Source organism: Pipra filicauda, unplaced genomic scaffold (assembly GCF_003945595.2).
Source record: "Pipra filicauda isolate LSUMZ 115617 unplaced genomic scaffold, ASM394559v2 scaffold150_size2825430_pilon, whole genome shotgun sequence".
In the NCBI taxonomy this organism is placed as follows: domain Eukaryota; kingdom Metazoa; phylum Chordata; class Aves; order Passeriformes; family Pipridae; genus Pipra; species Pipra filicauda.
The window spans coordinates 121,513-143,148 of record NW_024103996.1 but is presented as its reverse complement, the minus strand read 5'-3'; the positions used below and the strand labels follow the sequence as shown (position 1 = coordinate 143,148).

Here is a 21,636-nt window from a genome sequence, read left to right as displayed (position 1 = left end):
TCATTTTTGTACAGACACTCACACGAACTGAATCCCTAGAAAAAAATGCTTTGATGATACACCCTGAGCAACTAGAAAAGCTGACTTTACTGATAATTTTTTGCATTGGATCTTGGATGTTCAGGTTGTTACTCTCAATGTTGTGAGTAATTTTGTTGCTGGATTTGATGTGCTTAAGCATCATCTCTTTTCAGTTACCAACCATTAAAAAATATCTTTGCTATTTTGGTTATGGTAAGTAGGAGGTTTTTGGTTTTTTTACTTCAAAATTTTCAGATGCATAACTCTTTCTGCCAGCATCCAGAAACCCTTAAGATTCCTTTCTTGTATGCTGAAAGATTTTAGCCTGTGTTAATAAAGTGGTTTATGTACAAACCAAAGCAAATCTGAAGTCAGGGGACTGCATGTACAGGTAGATGTTACTCATTGTTACTCTCACTGTTCGTTTATTCGTGTATTGTACATTGTTTATGTCCAAACTGTGAACTCTCCAAGACAGGAACTGGATTGCTTTTATATTTTTGATTCTGGTTAAAACTCTGAGGATCTGATTAACAATTACTGTCCCCAGGAATTATCTCACTTACAACACAGCTGAATAATTGCTGTATTTTTGAGGTATCCTTCTTAATTTTTTGAATAATTACTGGCAGCGCTGTACAGGAGTACTGGGATATCTGTCACAGTGTTATGCCTCATGAGAGTGCAGGGACTGTGCTACCTATCTTGGGAACTGGACACAAGTAACCCTGACTGTTCGTGATTATGTTAGGGTTCAGATATATCCAGTCATTTTTATCAGAAATATATGACTTAATTTTCCTGGTGTCAGTTGTCAAGCTGTATTTCTTTTAACATAGTTACCAACTCTATTTTTAAAGTGTTACTTTGCTTCTTTGAGATTTTAGTACCAAAACTGCAATTATAATCCTTATGCCTTCATCGGGAAAGACGTCAGTAAGGTCTTGATAGAAGCTGAAATTCCACAGAATAACAGAGAACCCTCATTTGGGAGCTCTAAGCCAGCCTGAGCTGCGGGCAGGGTTCTGTACTGTGGTTTGCAGCGTTCATCTCTCCAGGGCTGCCCTCTCTCAAGAAAACCATTCAGGCGGGAGCCTCCCCCTTGCCTCCCACTGTCCCTGGGTGTGGGGAGGTCGCTCCACCCTCTTACTGACTAAAAAAAAGCTGCATTTTTACGGTGCTGAAGGTGTGAGAGGCTGCCAAGCAAACACTGCATTTCCCCCCCGGAGCGGAGCAGAGCTGAGCTGAGGGTATTTCAGCACTGCTGGTCCTGCAGGAGGAGGAAACCTGCAGCTTCCACAGCTGGGTTCTACCACAGATAAAGGCACAGCCGCAGTGGGAGGAGGCAGGAGAGGAGACGATGGGCAAAGAGGGGCAGAAGTTGCTCTGAGAAATATTCTTGCTAATCCCCACATTCACTCTGCAGCACTAAACTTTCTTCCAACGAAAACTTTTTTTCCTGGACTATTGCTGGAAAGCAGAAGCAGGGAGAGTTTGTTCACACTTCTGTTGGACACAGCAAACTTCTCCTTTTAATCCTGAATATTATTTACATATAATACATTATAATATAATATTATTTTTGCTACTGGGAGAAAAAAATGGATGCATTTAGAGCATTTGAAAATGAGTCACTCTTGCCCAGTTCCTCTGGTCCTGCCAGCTGGGATCCCTTCCGTCGTCCCTTGGACTCCATCCAGCCCTGGCACTTCAGGCTTCTGGCAGCAATAATGTTGGTGGTGACCTCCCTGTCGCTTGCTGAGAACCTGGCTGTAATCCTGGTAACTTTTAAGTTCAAGCAATTGAGGCAACCTGTCAATTATGTTGTAGTCAATTTGTCTGTGGCTGATTTCCTGGTCTCACTGACTGGTGGCACCATCAGCTTTCTAACAAATCTAAAAGGTTATTTTTATATGGGATACTGGGCTTGTGTACTGGAAGGATTTGCTGTCACATTTTTTGGTAAGCTTGGTTGTGTTTGTAGTTGTATGTTCTTTTCCTCCAACTTACTTCGATGTATTTTCCTGCAGCTCCCCAAGTCACTGCCTTTGCATGCCTTTGAATTCAGTGGTGCTTTCCCCAGATAGTCTGTACTGGAACACATGTGCAAGTGAAAAACCTCTCTCTCTCTCTGTCGTATACCTGGCCTGTCCCATGTATACTGATCATTGAATGTGTTTCATATAATGCAGAAAAGCTTGCCAATAGAATAAGAGTGTTGTGGGGTTTGTAGTAAAACAATTTCAGGAAAAAAAATCCCTATGCATAACTATTTTCAATAATTGTATTTAGGTGTGTGCATATATGGGTGAATAAGAGAGAGACAAAAAGAGTCAGTGGCTGTCCATAAACTGTGGAAAATCTCAGGGCACAGAAACCTCTTATATTCCCTACCCTGTAGTGGTTCTGAGGAGCAGAGACACACCTGTAACAGCCACTCTGCACACCTACAGCTTTTTGTGATTTATTTTTCACTCCTTTGTTCACTAACTACAAAAAAGTATTAGAAGTACTCTAAAAGGGTCATCACCATGTAGTTCCCTGTGTAAATACAGCTCTGCAGAATAAATGGGAAATAAGTTTAAAGTGGGACATCTACTTACTTGAGACAGACACTCGTTCCTGCCTCCTGCCCCTGTTTCTGAAGCTGCATAAAGACAGCCAGTAATGCTCCTCACTGCCCTAAATCCCACTCAGTGTTGATCCTCAGCCTGAAAAGGAGCCCCAAAGCTGTTCTCCACCTGTTGGATCTACACAGAGGGAATGTCAGTGAGGGACAGTGTTACCAAATCAGTTTGTGGCACGTAAGCCATGTCCTGTGGAGAAAGATGAGGCTATTTCAAGATTGTGGTGGCCAACTAGCTGATATGTGCCTAATAAACTGATAATTTGATGTTGTGGGCAGCTCTCTGTAGGTTTGAGTTTTATGACAGTCTGAAATATGACATTTTTTGCAAAGATAGCCTTTTGAAGATGTATCTTAATTGGTTCATTTGGATGGTACACATAATTTGCAGCTTTTCAGAGTAGAACCAAATGAAAAATGAAAGTCACAGTCACTTGACTGGCCCAATTAGCTGCTTGGTTTTGTAGCCGTTATACTGTAGACTGACAAACTACACAAATATGAAATTCTTATGCTCTTAGTTAATATTCAAATAAAGCACATAAGTTGCACATCCTTTCATAACTTGAGTCAATAGAAAAGGTGTCTAATGTGGTGGGGGGTCAGACACTGAAACCAGCTACCCAGAGTGGTTGTGGAATCTCCATCTCTGGAGATATTCAGAACCCAGCTGGACTTGGTCCTGCACCACCCAGTACATGGACCATGCTTGAGTGAGGAGAGGGGATGGTGACCCCCAGAGACGCCTTTCTACCCAAGCAAGTCTGTGATTCTGTCATTTGGGATGATGTTGGCACTTCAGTGAATCTGCTCAACTTTTGGTGCTGTTTTCTCGTTGCAGGCATTGTTGCTCTCTGGTCTCTGGCTCTGTTGGCCTTCGAGCGGTACATCGCGATCTGCCGCCCCTTGGGAAACCTGCGCCTGGAGGGGAGACATGCAGCCCTAGGGATTGTCTGTGTGTGGGCCTTTTCCTTCATTTGGACCATTCCACCAACGATGGGCTGGAGCAGTTACACCACCAGTAAGATTGGAACCACTTGTGAGCTTAACTGGTAAGGCCACTCTCGCACGGTGTGGTAAAGAAATGAAGCTTGCAGCTGAGGAGGCCTCGGGGGCAGGAATTTAAAGGAAAGGTTTAAACATCTCTGCAAAAAACGGATGCAAAGAAAGTTGTGATAAAACCGAGAAAAATTTTCCGTGAACGGCTTTTAAAACAAAAATTTCTAAAGGGAGGAGCTTCCAGCTCTAATGGAAATAACCACCCTATACCTTGTGCTTTTTGTCAGGAGTCAAAGATGGACAAAGAGACAGATTTTTTCAGAAGAGCGGACAAAGCCCTGAGCAAGCTGGTCTGACCCCATAGCTGGCTCCACTTGGAGCAGCAGATTGGACTACATGTCCCTTCCCACCTGATGGACCCCACAGTTCTGTGGGACTGACCTGTGGCCACAGGATCCTGTCCTAGCTTGGGGCAGGGAAATGGCCCAGGGCTCCATCTGGTGATGCAGCTAGAGTTGCAAAGGGGTACTTGGAATAAAAGCAGTTGACAAAAATATTAGAGGCAGTTTTGAAGAGCAAAATTACTACTTCAAGAAAATAGTAACACCACATATTAGTAATACATACACAATGTATTTTGTATTTTATACAGGTACTCAGGAACTTATGCTGACCATGCATACGTTATTGTGTTCTTCACCACCTGTTTTATAGTGCCTTTATTAGTGATTTTGGTATCCTACGGAAAACTGGTGCGGAAGCTAAAAAAGGTAAGAAGAAGCACTTATAAGTAAACTTTTAAAATGTTCATGTACGCAAATGTTTGGAATTTTTAAGTTTGACTTTCTATAAAGATCAGACATAAGCAGATCGGAGTTGCAGTCAGCAAACACACTCAGTTATTGTTAAATAATTATCCCTACAAACAGAAATACATGCCATGGTTAGAAGTGGTTTTTCAAAGTGTGCAGTTTGCATCACTTATTAGTCATCTATTAGTCAAACATCATACAAATGAAAGAATGTCTGCCTCATAAATAAAGAAACTGAATTACCCAGTGTTGGTTTATTCACAATTGTACTTCAATTCAGTGACATTTCTTAAGACTCAAACCAGGCAAATCAGAATGTAGCTTAAAATGACTCAGTTGTAAATTTTAAGAGTGCTGGCTACTGGCTTTTAACAATTATATGCAGTGAGATGTAGCATTTTGTAAATAATGCAGTGCTGTTTAGTAGATAAAATAATAGATTGTTCAGAAATATTTTAAAGGCTTGAGAAATGGTTTTGAATTTTATTTAATGGTTGTGTTCACCTGATTCAAAGAAGAAGCTGCAAAAAGTGAAAAAGAAGACAATAGAATAGGAAAATTCCTATCTGGAATTGGATTTTGGGACAGTATTTTAGGACAATATTAATATTTCTATTTACTGCAAAGCTGCCTTGCCTTATTGCTTCAGTAATAAATTCAGTGAATTTCTTCAGTTTACTGATGTTTTGAAAGTATTTGGGATAGTCAAATTGTATTTATTTTGAATGTTGTTCTTTCTAAGTAAAATGAAACAGAAGGGAACTTTGGGTGACACTTTGATTCTTCTGAAAGGATTTTTCTTGGTTTCCTCACGGATTCTTTCAGGGGAGAGAAGGCTGAATGGCTGGGAGAGGTTGATTTCAGAATTAAACAAAACAGGTGGGATGTGGATGGCAGGGGGGACAGCTGGTGCCTGCCAGGGAGTGGGGCCCTGAAGAGCAGGATGTGGAGATGCCTGAAGAAAATCATTGCTGAGGACTCAGGCTCTCCTAAGAGAATTTATAAAACTATGGTTCTGTTATTCTGAATATCCAGAATTTCTATTAGTATTTTATTTCACCTGTCCTGCCCTACCTGGAGAGGAAATGGGATGAAGGGGGAGCACAGGGGGCCAGCTCAATGTGGGGGAAGAGGGACAGCCCAGAGCAGCCACCTCAAGCTCCTACTCCTGCTGGGGACACAGGGCTGCCCCTGAGGACCCAGGGGGGACACAGGGCCACCTCCAGGAGGATGTTCCTGGGAGGGGAACCCATGAGGTTGCCTGGGACATTACCCCAACAGAGGGGGTGTGAAGGACAGTGAGACCACTTGCATCTAGTGCTGTCATGGGACTGCTAGAGCAGTGGCTGATCTGTTAATCAGATGCTTTAGGAGGTGCACAGAAAGGACCATTTCCTGCCTCTTAAAAGTCTGCAAGTGAAAAACAAAGCAGGTGAGATGAGGAGCAAGGGAGGCACCATCAATCACAGCAAACGTCATGAACGGCCCATTTTGCCATTTGAGTCAGGTCATGATGTCTTCTGGAAGACTGGTCAGTACCACATAGTGTGTGCCAGCATGGCCTGGAGCCACTCTGGTGTGATCTCACTGGGCTGTCTTTCTCATTCCTCTCTCTGCTGTCCAGAAAGAATAGCAGTATTATTTAAAAATCACACTTCTGGGTAAGTTGTGTGTTTCACGCTTCCCTCGCAGCTCAGTGACCTGGTGGATGGCACAGCCAGGGAACAAGGGTGCCCTCAGGGGGCCACATCACAGGTGATGTAGTTGTGACCATCTGGCTTATGCAAGTCCTGGCCTTTGGCTCTGAAAAGCCAATCCCTGCAACATAATCTGTAAATCTATAATGAATTACCATATGGCCATATCTCACAGCTAAACTCGTTTTCAAAAATCTGACTACAGTGAACAGAGAGAGGCCCAGGCACCAGAACTGGTGTCTTGGTGTTCCCAACCATCCCCTTTCCCAGATTTTGGCAGTCGTGTCCCATGGTTGCCACAATGCAGACTTGGTCCTGAGTGGCACAGTTCTGTCTTAGTGAAGTCTGCCAGTCTCTCAGTCCCGGTGACACCAGCTTTACAGAGCCAATAGTGGCTTTCACTGCAACTGCAAAGTTGATGAAAGAAATTAATTTTCAGGAAAAGATCAAATTAACAGTTTAGCACAGAGGTAAGTTGTTTTGGCAGTATGCCTTTGTTTGGAAGATAAAGCACCAGTACGTGATTCCTTATCAGTTTTTAGACAGAAAGGAAAAGCCATAGATGAGAAAAAGGCCAGGCTGACAGAGAAAGATGAAACAGCTAAAAGTGCAATCGGGGAGATTGTGTTCCTTCCCCAGGTGATTGTACTTCTGCTGAAAGGGAGGCTGGGCTGCTCTCTATGTAGGTACAGCATATATGAAAAAATGCTGTAGAAATGTCATATAGTGACAGGGCATATCTTAGGTTTGCTCAGTACTAACACAGCCTTCACTGATGCCTAAGAACTTGTACCTATCGTAACAATTCATTATTATTATTATTATTATCATTATTATTAAACATAATACATATGTATATATATTATATATATGTTATGTAACAACGACCTAAAAAACCAACATTAATTGCAATTTTCTACAGAGATGAGGGCACCCCCCTCCCCAGGAGGTGCTTCTATACCTCTAAAAGTACTAAATATGTTGAATTCTCTGAGTGCAGTTCAATGGTTATTAGGGGAAATGTCTCCATAGAGATCTAACATTACTGCAGGAAGCTAAAAGGCCATATTATGCCCAAAAAAATCTTACTTTATTGGCACATATTATTTTAAGACCTGGCATCAGTGTCTTCTAGATCCATACACAGTTATCATTGGTTACTTCCCATGTAAACTAACATAACAGTGCCTTGTTTCACTAAGTCATCAGAAACAAAACAAAGATGTTTCCCATAAAGACGTTACTTGACATCACATAATCACTGTATCAACATCTCTGCCCAGGCTGCTTGCATGATCAATGAGGGGAAGAGGGAGAGCATTCCTACTAAATGCCCCAATCCCCCTTTAATTCTGGTGTCATTAGATCATAGAGGCTGTTCTGTGAAGGCCATAAAGCACCACTGAGCCAGACAGACTCCCCTGGTGTGGCCATCCCCCAGGGTGAGGGGGTTGCACAGCCTGAGCAGTGCTGTCTGTAACACCCATATCAGTCACCTACTTGTCTGCAAAGGCTACATGGACTAGAAAGTGCTGGTATCCAGCTCACTATCTGCTCATGACTCACTGTGATGTCCTTCTTTTTCACTTTGACAATAAAAATAAAACGATACTTAAGCAGAGGAAAGTTTAGTACTGCCAGTATAGGGTAATTCCTGTCCCTGAGCAGGGACTTTGACACCCTGTGGTCAGTAACAGCCTCTTCCTGTGCTGCCACATTTGGGAAGCGCAGGTCTGTCGTCCCAGCATGGCAGGTCACTGCCCCGCTCACTAAAGTCACTGTTGGAGGCCTTGTTCTTTGTTTTTTAGAATCTTTTATCTCTTCTTTAAAGGTGTCAGAAATGCAAGGCAGGCTCAGAACTACCAGGAGACCTGAAAGACAAGTGACCAGAATGGTGGTGGTTATGATCATTGCCTTTCTGATCTGCTGGATGCCATACGCCGCCTTTTCCATCCTCATCACTGCAGACCCCTCCATCGAGCTGGATCCTTGTCTGGCAGCAATCCCAGCTTTCTTTTCCAAAACAGCTACTGTTTATAATCCAATTATTTATGTCTTTATGAACAAACAGGTACTGTATGCTCTGAAAGTGTCTTTAACACTCATATTTTGCTATTTTATCTTGCTTTATAGTGAACTATTTCTGCCTGCCTATGTGTTAGTTAACAAGCATTACAACATCCAACATTTAGAACAAAAAAAAATAATCTGCCTGCCATAAGATAGCATAAGCCTCTGTGCATTATTAAAATATGTGTTAATAATTATTAGGTTTAGATATTATAAAGGAAAATCAGCCCTTAGTGAACATCAGTTGGTTTTCTGTATGAAAATTCTGTTCTAAGACTGTCCCAGTGTATTTCAATAATTCTTCAGGAATGCAACACCAAGAAGTTGATTTTGAGGCGGGGTGGAAGTTTTCAAAGCTTGAAATTTGTTTCGGGGAAATGTTGCATTTGTGGTTGTATGTGCAGCGGGGTAGAAGCATTACATGTGCCCATGGACAGGGAGCTTTCTTCTCTGGAATGAGGGCAGAGGATCAGATGCAGATGCAGAGAAAAGGAACTGCCGTGGGGCTGGGCTGCAGTGCTGTGTGCTCAGAGTGGTAACAAGCACGATAACAAACATGCACAGATTTCTGCAGGCAATGAAGCTACTGAGAGTGGTGCCATCAAGCAGAGTATAAGCATGTAAGCGAAAAGAAGAAAAATAGTTAAGTGACTGCTGAATAGGAACTGGTGAATACATTTAATTATTCAGTCAGACAGCTATTGCTTGTCTCTCATGCTGCGGATGGCACCCTGGTCTCCCAGTGCGGGGCAGATGCTGCTCTTCCCCTGCGTGTGGATGCAAACAACAGACAGACCACCTTTGAATTGCTGGGATTTAGTGTATGAAAGCAACTCTTGAGTCTGGAGAAATGACCAGTTCTGTCCATTAGGTGTGGTTAGTTACAATCAGAAGAGGGAAATAGTTTGGGTCTTTTGAGAACATCATTAGTTCTCAGGTTTAGAGTTCTTCATGGTATCTTGGGCAAATATATTTTATAGCGTTATTTCTTTATATTCCCAACTGATTCATGAGAGAATTTCTAAGAGTTTTAGCTAACACACAGACTAATTTATAGAACTGTTTTAAAATTTCTCATGTGTTTTGATTGATCTCCTGTTTTTTCACCTTCCTAGTTCAGGAAGTGTCTGATTCAAATGTTCAGGTGCAATGCCACAGGAATTGCAGAGTCCAACGTGAACCCAACTTCAGAGAGAGCAGTGCTAACCCAGGACAGGGGAGGCAGTGAGATGTCCACCATGGCAGTTCGTAGCACCGCTTCTGAAAGGAAAATTGGAGATGAACATGGAAATTGCCAATCCTTTGCTCAGTTGGCATCTTCAGGAAACAGAATTCGTCCCATGTAGAGTGGGAGATGGGATCGTTAATGCAGTGCTACAGTGTATTTCAGCGTTACAGTCATCTACTATAAAAATGTGTTGTCACTGGGGACATTATACTCCTGTGGGCACCGGAGGTTCCAGCTCCTTCGTGCACAGAGGAGCTTCCTGGCTCTGCAGGTGCAAACGCCCACCCAGAAGGTGAGTCCCTTCCTCCTTCCTCCTCTGTGTTCCCCTTTCCAGTCCACAGCAGGCAGTGGCACCACACTGCTGTTCTCCTGTGAGGAGCAGTTGTGTCTCTGCCTCTCCCGTCCTTTAATTCCTTTTAATCGAGTTATTGATCCTGGCACAAATTATTGACTCCTCTGCTTTTGGAAACAAGGAGTACAACATAAGTACACTTTCTGTAAACAGTGAAGAAGAATGGAAATTGCCATCTTTCCATCTCAGATTAATTCACACAGTGCTGTGCAGCAATATACTTGGCTTTAGTGGAACGTCACTTGCACATGCAAAGCCAAACTAGGCTACAAGTGTAATAAAGACAGACTTCTGTGTTAAACAGCCTTTGGGATCATTGTATGAAATGTTGCTAAGAACTGGCATATCAGATTTTTAATCCTATATAAAATCTACCTTTATTGAATGCATTTTAGAAGAAAAGGCAATGGCTGACTATATTTATATACTTTAGTATGGAAAACCATTATTTCTAGAGAAGATATTAATACAATACCAATTGAAACAAATGTTACTCCGTAGTGGTATAGAGAAGCTACAGTAAATCTGTGCTGTACAGGCCTTACAATAGAAACGGGATATGGAATGAATCATCCATGGTTCAGTTTTACTTCAACAAAATCAGAATTATTCAGGGAAGAGTGTATCTGACATCCAAGACAAACATGTTACAGTAGGTACCTGCTTAGGTTACTGCTGATGTTTTTTGTTTCATCAAAGACGTAAGAATTATTCAATAAGATCTTTCTGTTGAAAGATCCTCTATAGGTAAAATGTGATCCCTGCAGGAAATGTATTTCTGTAGTGCTTTCCCTTTACCCTCTGTGGGGGCAATTTCTTTGGCCCTGCTCTTATTCCCTTTACCCAGCTCCCCACCGTGCCTCCTCTCCCAAAGGGCAGCTCTGCCTGTTTCACCCTCAGCACCCTTCACCCTGGAGGTGAAGAAACTTGACAATTCCCTTTTTTAGAGAAATTTAGTTGCAAGACACAGACAACTAACATTTTAAACACATAATTTTTAATGAGCAATTTTTATACATTGTGATCTTCCTCTTAATTCCTCCTGGACTCAAATTTATTTTGAATTTGATCCTTTTTCTATGTTCTGAGTAGAAGAATGTTCAGATTCGAATGCCCTGATTTCAGAATGGTAAGATCCAAAAGAGGTGAGTTACTCCACAAATAAAATCATGACCTGCACATGTGAGAACTCACTGCAAAAGACTCTATGGCCTTCATCTCACAAAATTTCATTAGGTGACTGTCTTTTACAGTGTCATTTTGGCAGGGCTCAATCTTAAAGCCAAACGTTGATCCTTATTCTGACAGCCACATTCTTTACCATTAATCCTGTGGCATCTAGAGCAGAAAAGTGAACATGCCTCTTTTAAATGTTTTGGAAATACTATGGGACAGGAAGGGTAAGGTGTTCAGTTATTATTGCATGCACCTTTTTGTGCTCATTAGTCTGTTAAAACAGTCAGATATGATTTGAAAGTAAAAATTCTTGCATTTAAGACTCAGATTTTCTCTTTCAAGGATATGTTGACCTAGGTTAATCACATGTTAATGGTATTGGATATATTAAATCATGAAGAATTGGCAGAAGTGCTAGTGTTTAATTAAAAGCACCAGAATTACTTTATCTCCTGAGAAGGTTAAGATATGTAAAGTACAGCTCTGTAGTACCAAATAAGGCAACAAAACTTAAGTAATGGCAGTGAAAAAACACAATGTAAAAATGCACAGAAAGCCATAGAAAATAGCAAATTACCATGAGATTCCCTGTCTGATTACTGGCTGTGTCATCCTCAGTGAGGGTCACTCAGGATGAAGTGGTACTTGTAGAACATTTCACCAAGGAAAACCTGCTTTGCATCTGTAAATTAATTGAGGACACCGGTTTGTAAAGACAGTCAAAGACACTGTCTCCAACTAACACAAGTGGGTCCCCTCCCATTAAATGCAGCAGCAGCCAGTGCAGGGTGAGCTGGGGGTCACATCACTGCCGAGCAGGGCAGGGGGACACTGACACCAGACATGAATTACTGCTCTCAAACACTATAGGGCAGGGGATTGATAGAGGACCCTCAGGGCACTGCTCACATTCCCCCACAGGGCAGACAAATAGCTTTGGCTTTTTTATAAGGGAAAGGGAGAACTACAGCACAAAAGGAACAAACCAGGAATTCTGAGAGGGAGAGAGCGTACAGAAGAAACCGAAAAGTCGTGACTCTAAGCCCTGCTTCCTTTTGCCCGGTCATAGGCAACAGCTAGAAAGACAAGGCAAGATTTTTCTCTCAGGTCCAGGGGTCTCCCATGCCCATCCAGCACTCCCCTCACAGACACCTGGGCTCCTGCAGAGATGAAAGTTCTAACAGGATTTTGTTTCCTGGACAAAACTAATTGTCATATGCCTTTATTTTCATGAGAAATAGTTTCGAGATAACCTTCAGGGACTGACTTTTAGAAAAATATTTAGAAAAACTTATTTAGAAACAGCAGCATTTTCTGAGCTGTCTGGTTATTAAAATTGGAAGATAAAAGGAAAACATGGAAGAAAACCCAAAACTATTTTCCTGTGCAGTATTAGAGGCTTCAAATTGTTCCTGTTCTCTGGATGTCGATAAAGCACTGGCACTACTTTTCTCACAGAGAATTCTTTGTTGAGGTGTTAGTTTTTTTAGTTAAAGGGAATTTTAACCACTTTCTCACTGTTTGCATTCAACTGTTCTGCTGTTATGCAGACCATTAATTAAAGGTGTAACAGCAGTATTTATACAGAAGACAAAAAGTGTTCACAGACTTCACAGTCAAAGATTTAGAGAAGCATTCTACATATCCAAAATAGCACTGAAGAAGACGATAGATAATTATGAAAAAACAAATTAAATTTGTGTTAAAGATGGTAACACTTGCACTCAGTGACAAGAATAACAACAAATGAGGATTAGTTAGAACAAAAACATGGAGACTCTTGCTTGTGAACTTCTCCGTGCACTGCAACAGGTATTGTGGACATCAAAGGTATGTGGCTGAAATAAAACAGAGGGTATGGTTTCATGAGATAAGGCAACATAGTAGTAGTGGCCAGAGGAAAAAATGAGATTAGAAGGAATAATATTAATTTTGGACATGGACAAAATATTTGTGCCAAGGTGAAACGAAGATGGTTCCCCATGTCAGAGGAGACAGTTTTACCCTTGACAAAACAGGATTGTGAGAGGAAGAAATAGTAGCAGCAGTGCCAATCACAGAAGAGATGGTCAGACTTACAGCTCTGGACACACAGCTTTGAAAATCATTGTGAAACATTCAGGAAGAGAGACTGGCTGAAACACAGGACTGGGAAGGCTGGAGATACCTTAGCAGTAGAAAGCTGGATTAGCATGCTGTTAGTGAGGGTAGTAGAAGGAATCCACAGGAGTGGAGGCACTTGCACAGGTTATGCAGGAAAGGGTGGATTGAACTTTAGAGGATGGTGAGATAAGGAGGAAGTTTCATGTCCTGAGTGACTTGCCAAGGAGCATTATCATAAGGAAATCAGTGTTTAATAGTGCGAGATGCAGTGCAGGATGTTAGGATGAGGGCTATAAGCAGTACCACAAAAACAAGTGGAAAACATAATCTGGACAACCAGGTTTACAGGTGTAAATAGACATTTGTTGGGAAGCAATTTCTCAGGGTGAAACACATGAAAGCCTGAGAGAAGAGAGTATAATCTGAGCCATAGAAGGAGAACATGGTGCCACTCACTTTGAAGAGTGTCAGATATAAGGTGATGGCTGGGGAGGGTGCAGGGAGCTCATCAGCTTCCCAGAGAGAACCACCTTTGCATTGTTCAGGGAAGGAAGCAGAGAAGGAAGAGAAACTGCATATGAGAGAAATAAGGATAAGCAGCATTCCTTCAGTCTGCCAGGAGCAGTGGGGCCAGCATGAACGTATCAATAACTTATTTCAACAGAGAAGTTCATAATTCAGTTAAATATACTGAAAATCACTTGAGCAGTACCTCAGTGGCACACAAGGGTTCATCATCTAAACCTTTGTTCCCAGTGTGAAGCTCTCTTGAAGTTTTCTGGAGAACCAGCTCATGTCTAGTTCCACATGGAGTTCAAGGCCTGACTGCCACTGTTGAGATTGGAATCATTCTCCTTTCGCACCAGCCCCTCTGGCAACTTTAATAATTATGTTTATGGTTGTCTTATATCATCTTGCCACCCTGTCAGACAAATACGGACATCCCCAAGCACAGATATGCAAATATAGGCTGCAACAGGGTGATATGAAAATTAGCAGCTCAGGACAAATAGGAAATTAATATTAGAGTCTAATTAGTCTTGATTTCATTTGGAAAAGGAATTAATTAGTCTTAATAGGACCACAGAGGCATTACAAATGTTTTCTTTCCATCGAGCAACAGCTGCATTGAACAATTAACAAATCATTCTCATAAAACACAAGGTTCCAGCAATATTTGTCACTGACCATAACACTGATGTTTTTCAGGCCCTCACAGAAGTGTTTTCTGTTAAGGGCTAATTTCATTTGGTTTATTAATATGAGAACCCCCATAACTGTGGGCAAAGGCATTTTCTTGAAGAAGGTATTTACTTTCTGCACATAAAAACAAATGGGTTTTTGTAAATGTTGATCAATTCTCCAGCATTAACAGTCTGCGTCTGTAAGAGTTCCTGTCTCTGTGAGAGGTTCTCATCTTTGATACAAACAAGGAATAATAGAATCATGAGATGTTTTCATGTTAAAATGTCTTCAGTAATGCTTTTCAGGAGGAGGGGGATACCTTCCTATTCTGCCTGTAGGTCAGAGAGTACATTTTAAAATGTGTAAACACATTGTCATAGTGGGCCAACCGAGCAGTATCAGCCTGGGCACGAAGTGCTACAGGGTTCCCAAGAGCTGATTGTTAAAGTCTTTCAATGTAACACAATAAAAAATCTTTAGATCTGCAAGCAAAAAAATGGGTGGGGGAGTGGGCTTTTTTTTCTTGGGAGTTGTGCACAGTGACTGAAGAGACACCTCTTGCATTATGCGGTATAAACATGAACATTTTACCATCTACAAAAAGTAATTTAGGCAATGGATGGTTTTAAGACCTCAAGATTTCATGACTAAAAGGTGTGAATGCTGCCAAAGTCAACTTGTACACACTTATTGTGAACTAATAAACAGTATCTTGTGTCCTTGAATTTTTGTTTTGCCACCAAGAATACATCTAGAAATCACATTCCTTTAAAAAAAAGCATTGCCTCTAGTTTGCAAAACTAGCAATGTAACACTGCACTATTCCTCTGCTTTGGGAACATTTGTTGCATTTTAATGACACAACCTGGACAAAGTACCTGCCTTTCCTATAAACCTCCCATGACACTGGGGGATAATTGCTCTGTGGTTTTGCTTAAAAATGTCAGCATTCCTTCATCAATTTACTTGTTGGTAGTGGAAATAGCTTTATATATATATATATATATATATATATATATATATATATATAAATTATGCTTGTCATAAGAGCTACCGTTGTGTTGTGAGGTCATGCTTCTTCCTTTGGGATAATGGTGAAAAAGGCACTAATGCTCAAGCCTGGCTAAATGAGTCACTGAGTGAAAACCAGAAATTATGGAAAAGGTAATAGCAATCTTAGGACCCTTGTGATGCTGGAAACCTCAGATGTTTCAGCATGGAATCACCATCTCCAGGCTCCAAAGTCTTCTGCAGTGGTACACCAGAGATGCTCTGCATTTACACTTGTGCCAGTGCTTTCTTGTGGAAAAACAAACAAATCTGTTCTCAAAGCTGTATATTCTCAAGAAAAAAAACAAAACAAAACAAAAAAACCTAAGTGGATTTTGACATGGGAAAAAAATAAAAATAGCTTTCAAAATCACTCAGAGGAGACGTTTTCTCCCAACAAATGCACTTGCAAAGGACAGGTTTTGATAGTGCAATGAGGTGACTTGTCTAAGCCTAAGTAGGTCTTAGACAAGTGTGTTCAGAGTCTCCATAACATTCCTCTACCACTATTCCAGTCTGAGTGTTCCTCCAGATATACCCAGGGCAGACAAGTTTGCTCACAGTATAACTAGAGGAATAATATGAATATTCATTGTCTAAAACCTCTTCTGTTTAATTATGACCTCAGTGAAAATGATTATCCAAGAAAACAGAGTCATGAACATTAACAATAATTCTCATCTCAATTATTGAGAAATATAATTATAAATGATTGGTGAAGAGAAGATTCCTAGAAAATTTATGATAATGTTCTTTATTATAATACTTTGTGTTATAGATTGTACTATTCTTTCTCTTTATTACATTTATATTGAAGTCTCTTTCCTTTTCTCTGTCACAAATATTTAAAAATCTGTAAGAGAATTTAAGAGCCTTTCAGCAATTTGGCACACTGGTTTTAGCTCAACTATTATCTTGCTGCATCATGATATTAATGTAGTCATCTCTCTTTAGTCTCAATGAATTGCTATAAAAATGTCAAACAATTAGATTATATTGGCCAATGCAGCCCTGTTTGATTGAGTACAGATGTAGGCCATGTCCCTTGAATCACACTGATGGAGAAGCAGAAAGGCTTGTAGAACTCCAGTGCAAATCTATTTCAATATATGTATCGCTTCGGTTCCTAATGTCAGTACTTGCAATACTAATAACCAAAAAATGCTAAATAGGTATTTTCAGATGGAATAAAAGTCAGTGTCATTCAGGAGAAACACCAATGAACTCTGCTGGAGGAGAAAAAAAAATGAAAATTATAAAACCAGCATAGAAGTCTGGTACAAACATAGATGCTGCTCCAGGGCACAGATGTGACTAAGGCAGAGGGGCAAAATGAACATTGCTTATGGGAATAGTACTGCCCAAGTCCTGTCTCTGCCTGGACCAGAAAATTTAACACTCACTTTTGTGTCAGGAAAGCAATCACTGTATAAATACTTGATAGAGATACCTGGTTACAAATGTGTCAGTGTTGCCTCTGTGCCATTCTGGTGGTCACTAGGACTGCGACCTCCCTTCTTCTTCAAGTACAAAGTGTGCAGCACTTGCATGTGCAGGCCTGGCATGGAATGAACAGCAAGGGACAAATCCTTACAGATGAAATCTCTCTCAGCCATCAGGTGTCCACACAGACCACGCGTAGTGAAAAGCTAAAGTTGTGCTGTTAGAGGTTAAAAGCTGCAAACAGCTCCTGTTCCACATATGATGAAAGTCCAGAAGGTGGGTAAGTTGTTCACATTTTGCTGCACCAGGCACACAATAGGCAAAGCATCCTGACAGTGTGTCTCCAGGGTATGAACTGCTTCAGTTGAACAAGTCTGTTTCCCACACTACCCCGGCAAATCTTGATCCCTGAGCATCTGAGCTCCTACTTGCTCTGGAGCAGCAGTGCAGGAGAAGGGCCCCTGTGATGTCAGTGATGGGATTACTGGCTAATTATCAATAAAAACAAAGGCCCAGAGAGGATCGGATGCACAGTGACAAGGTTGGAACTCTGTGGAGATCATGCTCAGTGATCTGTGCAATTTAGCTGCTGCCTCCCTGTGAGGACTAACCCACTGATTGCAGGTGCCCACCCCACACCTCAGCTGCAGCTCACTCTGTGCTCGTTCAGCTGAAATTCTGTGAGCCACTGCAAGAGTTACAAGCTCAGAGAAATTCTGAGGACATGACAGAACTGCAAATATTTTTTGAAACCCATTCTTTTCTTTCAACAGAAAATCTTAATTACTTCTCTCTGCCAGCATATTGACAGGTAATTAATAAATACCTGTCACATCAGTAGAAGAACAGACTGTTCTGGCTGCTCCTGCAATGCTGAGAACTCCAGCAGACCAGCTCATTAATACCAGAATGAAGGTCAAGATGTCTACTCTGAGCAGATTAAATGTTTTCATCACAAACTTCTCCCCCTCCATTCCTCTCCTCTTCCAGGATATTGCAGATTACAGCTCTGACTATAATTCTACAGTCACCAAGCTCAGTTTGGACTTCAGTTCTCTCACCAAGCTCACTTCAGACTTAAGAAGTTGTCCTCCTGCCATCCCCAGCAATTTTCCAAATGAATGCTCCTGTCCAACAGTATGAAACCCTTTTCTCTTACTGATGGATTGTGATCATGTCTTCATTGTGCTAATCAAAACAAATTGGGAGCACTGATTTCTCTCTTAAAATCTTGGCATTAAACAGAAAAAGAAGACAGAGAATAGCAGTGTGGACACCATTGCTGTGATATAAATATGATCTACCACCCAGTACCCGGTCAGATAATAAAACACCCATAATATATAATATTTTCACAAGAAAATCAGTACAGCTTATGGTTTTTCAAGGGAAACTACCAGCTGAAGTTTTGAAAAACTCACGTTTCGTTTGGTTTGGTTGTTTTTTTCTGCAACTCTCCCTGCAATGTATTGATGTCTTTCACAATTGACGTACTTGTGCAAAATTAAGGAAAAAACCACCCCAAGTTAAAAAGAATTTTAGATAGTAATGAATCTGATTCAGTTGACTTTGGTGTCCTTATCTGTAGCTTATCTCAGTGCACTTGTAGCATGGAAAAGTTGTTATGTCAGTTGTTGAATTGTTAAATATGGTTACGGTGGGCCCATAAGAACCAGAAGTCTGAACCACTAAGAAACTTGCTAAGAAACTTGTCTTGTGACAATAACGTTCTTTAAGCAAATTAAGTCATGAAAAAGGCCAGATAATTATAAAAAAGATTTTTAGATGCCTGTTCAGAAAGTAAAACACAAACTCTTAATTAGTGCAGCCCTAGTTCCTGGAAAAGCTGTACATCTTTGCGGGTATCTGGTTTGTCCGGACAATTTCAAATGCTAAATGTCAAGTATGAGGCCATCAAGAAAAGGGACAGGTCATGAACATTCAGTCACAGAAAGTCACAGAAAGGATGCAGTGCTCGAGCTCAGAACTGACTCTGTTTAATCTTGCCAGTTTTCACCCTCTTCTGCCATCATGTGTCAGGCTGAAGCATTTTGTGAAACAAAGGGAAAATAAATCACAAGAGTCATTCGGTCATAAAGAAGTATCTCCCCCAATGTTTCACACAGATTTGGACACTGCCACCAAACTGAAAAGCCGAGTGAAAAGAAGGAGATGTTATGTTTGGAAATTCTTGCAAAGCTATTCAAATGTATATAATGTCTACTAATGACATCTTCAATTGCTGATGGTGACACAAAACACTAAGGATTATGTTTATCGAAGATTATTGCCCTTTTAATTTCTTGTACCTTCCTGGCCCAAGATATTGGCCTTTACTTCTGAAAGGGGTCTTTATTTTGTTGCCTTCAACTGTATTGAACTCAGGATTTACAACACTCTTTTGACAGTGGAAGAATACTGTACTACTGTGTTTACAATGTTTATTTTACTATATTTAACAGTATACATACACATAATAACAGATCTCAAGATTCATATTTCAGGAAATATTATAATTGATATGTCATGCACCGGGAACACTGTTAATATTTCATACTGCATTTTTATAAAAATGGGATTAAGTGATCTAAAATTATTCCTCGTACCAGAAGTCTTAAGTAACCAACTGGAAAACTGCAATTTATTAAATATGTTGCCACTCTTTTGAAATAAAGACTACTGTGACTACTGCACCTACCGTGTTCATGAAAGATCCCACACATTCTGCTCTCAGTGGCTGAGAAACACTCTCTCATCACCTGAGGAATGACTTGGGTCTTACACAGACTAGTCAGTATGTCAGAGCACATAAGCATCCCTTCAGATTTATCTTGACCACATCCTTAAAACCTCTGTTTGTAACTATCTGTCACTGTATCCACATGGAGACACTGTAGTTGAGGCCTGAATTAACACCCGAGAGGTACTTTCAGCAGCTTTTCCTGGTAGCTTTATCTTTCATCCAAACTAAACAGAAGAAATAATTTATACTCATAGGATAGTTGGCTTCCCTTTGATATCCCATTCCTGGAGAACTTTCGGGTCAGACAGGGTGTGAAAGCAAGGGTCAGAAGGCTTAGCAGGCTGTAAAGTCACTAAATTAGTGTTCAAATGCAGATGAATGGGCTTAAATAGTCACGGGAATGATCTGTACTACAACCTCAAATCTGCTGTTATTTCCCTGCCTACAAACACCCACAGCCATCAGCTGCCATGTTTTGGGATATGCTCCACCTGTGCAAAGCAAGGAGAGAGCCCCGCTGAGGGGACAAGCCCAGCACATGGGATGAGAAACCCTCCAGTGACTGCTGATGGCAGCAGAATCTTAAAGAGGTGGCACCAGGGACTAATGTCAGAGCTTCTCTTTTTGTTTTTTATCATTTTGTGGCAAACTCACTGCAGTTCTTTCCTGCAGACCATTTACAACTACACACTTTTCTTGGACAGCTACCTACTACTCAAATTATGTTCTTGTCCTAGAATATTATCAATAAATTCACCATGATTTTTTTCCTCCTCACATTTTTCAGATTACATAAATTTTAGCTGACCAATTCTTTTCATGCTCAAATATATTATGAAATGTCATTTCTGTTATAAAAGCTAATTGATAATGTGATTTGTTATGTTGCTGAGACATAATTCAGAAAGGTATTTTAAAGCCCTTGATACATGGAATAGCACTAACTGTTTAATATTTCTTGTATGAATGGATACAGTGCATGGGAACGATGTGGTGCCACGTAGATGAAATATTTTCAGAAGCTTTTATTCTTGTTGTTTGGGCTTGTGCCAATGTCGTTCAACGAGAGAGCTCATATGTCCTGAGCTGTATCTACTGTAATTTATTCCTGGGTCATTAGTTGGTAGGATTTTTTTCCTGCAAGTTGCTGGACAATATATAATATTGTAAAAATTAAGAGCTCATAGTCAAATAAATGGGCAGCATTCTCTAGAATACTCCTCAAAAAAGTAGAGAAGTATTTAAGAATATTAATTTCATCTTTTTATTTAATAAAAAAATTTATTGCTTAATGTAATAATTTCTAGCCATTGTGAAAGTCCAGCTGGGGCACTGCACCCAGTCCAGGAGTCCCCAGTGTAAGATATGGAGCTGCTGGAGCGAGGCCAGAGGAGGCCACGGAGATGCTCTGAGGGCTGGAGCCCCTCTGCTCTGGAGCCAGGCTGGGAGAGCTGGGGGGGTTCACCTGGAGAAGAGAAGGCTCCAGAGAGACCTGAGAGACCCTTCCAGTGCCTAAAGGGGCTCCAGGAGAGCTGGAGAGGGACTTGGGACAAGGGATGGAAGGACAGGACAGAGGAAATGGCTTCCCATTGCCAGAAGGCAGGGTTAGATGGGATATTGGGAACAAACCCTTCCCTGTGAGGGTGATGAGGCCCTGGCACAGGTTGCCTGAGAAGCTGTGGCTGCCCCATCCCTAGAAGTGTCCAAGGCCAGGCTGGACAGGGCTTGGAGCAACCTGGGCTAGTGGAAGGTGTCCCTGCCCATGGCAGGGGGTGGGACTGGATGAGCTTTAAGGTCCCTTCCAGTCCAAACCAATCTGGAACTCCATGATAAAAGAACTTGCCTTTCTGAATTTGCTATTCATACATACTTAATGAATGGTTAAATATAAACCCATCTGCATTTCATCCCCCTTCTTTCCATTGCAGTTATTAGCAAGTGCTCTTTCTACACTTTTATAAGAAATCAACAGTCTTAATTCTGCTTTTGTATTTACAGCTGAAAATTTTGGTTCACTCATTCCATATTCAATTTAAAGAATGAAGACCTTCTGTACAGCACCTTCTATATCTATGCTACTGTTTAGTTCTCCAAATAATCTGAAGCCAACTTGAAGGCCCCCCTCTTGGGG

General features: G+C 41.1%; 1 protein-coding gene across 2 annotated transcripts; it reads left to right on the top strand.

Annotated features, from left to right (window-relative positions):
* The first annotated feature begins 1,622 nt into the window (after positions 1 to 1,622).
* On the top strand, positions 1,623 to 14,961 carry LOC114001292 (opsin-VA-like). Of its 2 annotated transcripts, XM_027746334.2 has the most exons (6): positions 1,623 to 1,983; positions 3,489 to 3,699; positions 4,299 to 4,416; positions 7,987 to 8,226; positions 9,341 to 9,508; positions 11,898 to 11,915. In XM_027746334.2, the coding sequence occupies exons 1-6, from the start codon at positions 1,623 to 1,625 to the stop codon at positions 11,913 to 11,915; spliced, it is 1,116 nt and encodes a 371-aa protein (XP_027602135.2). The 2 variants fall into 2 exon arrangements, with proteins under 2 accessions (XP_027602135.2, XP_027602134.2); XM_027746333.2 differs by having other exon boundaries at positions 9,341 to 14,961.
* The last annotated feature ends 6,675 nt before the right edge of the window (positions 14,962 to 21,636 follow it).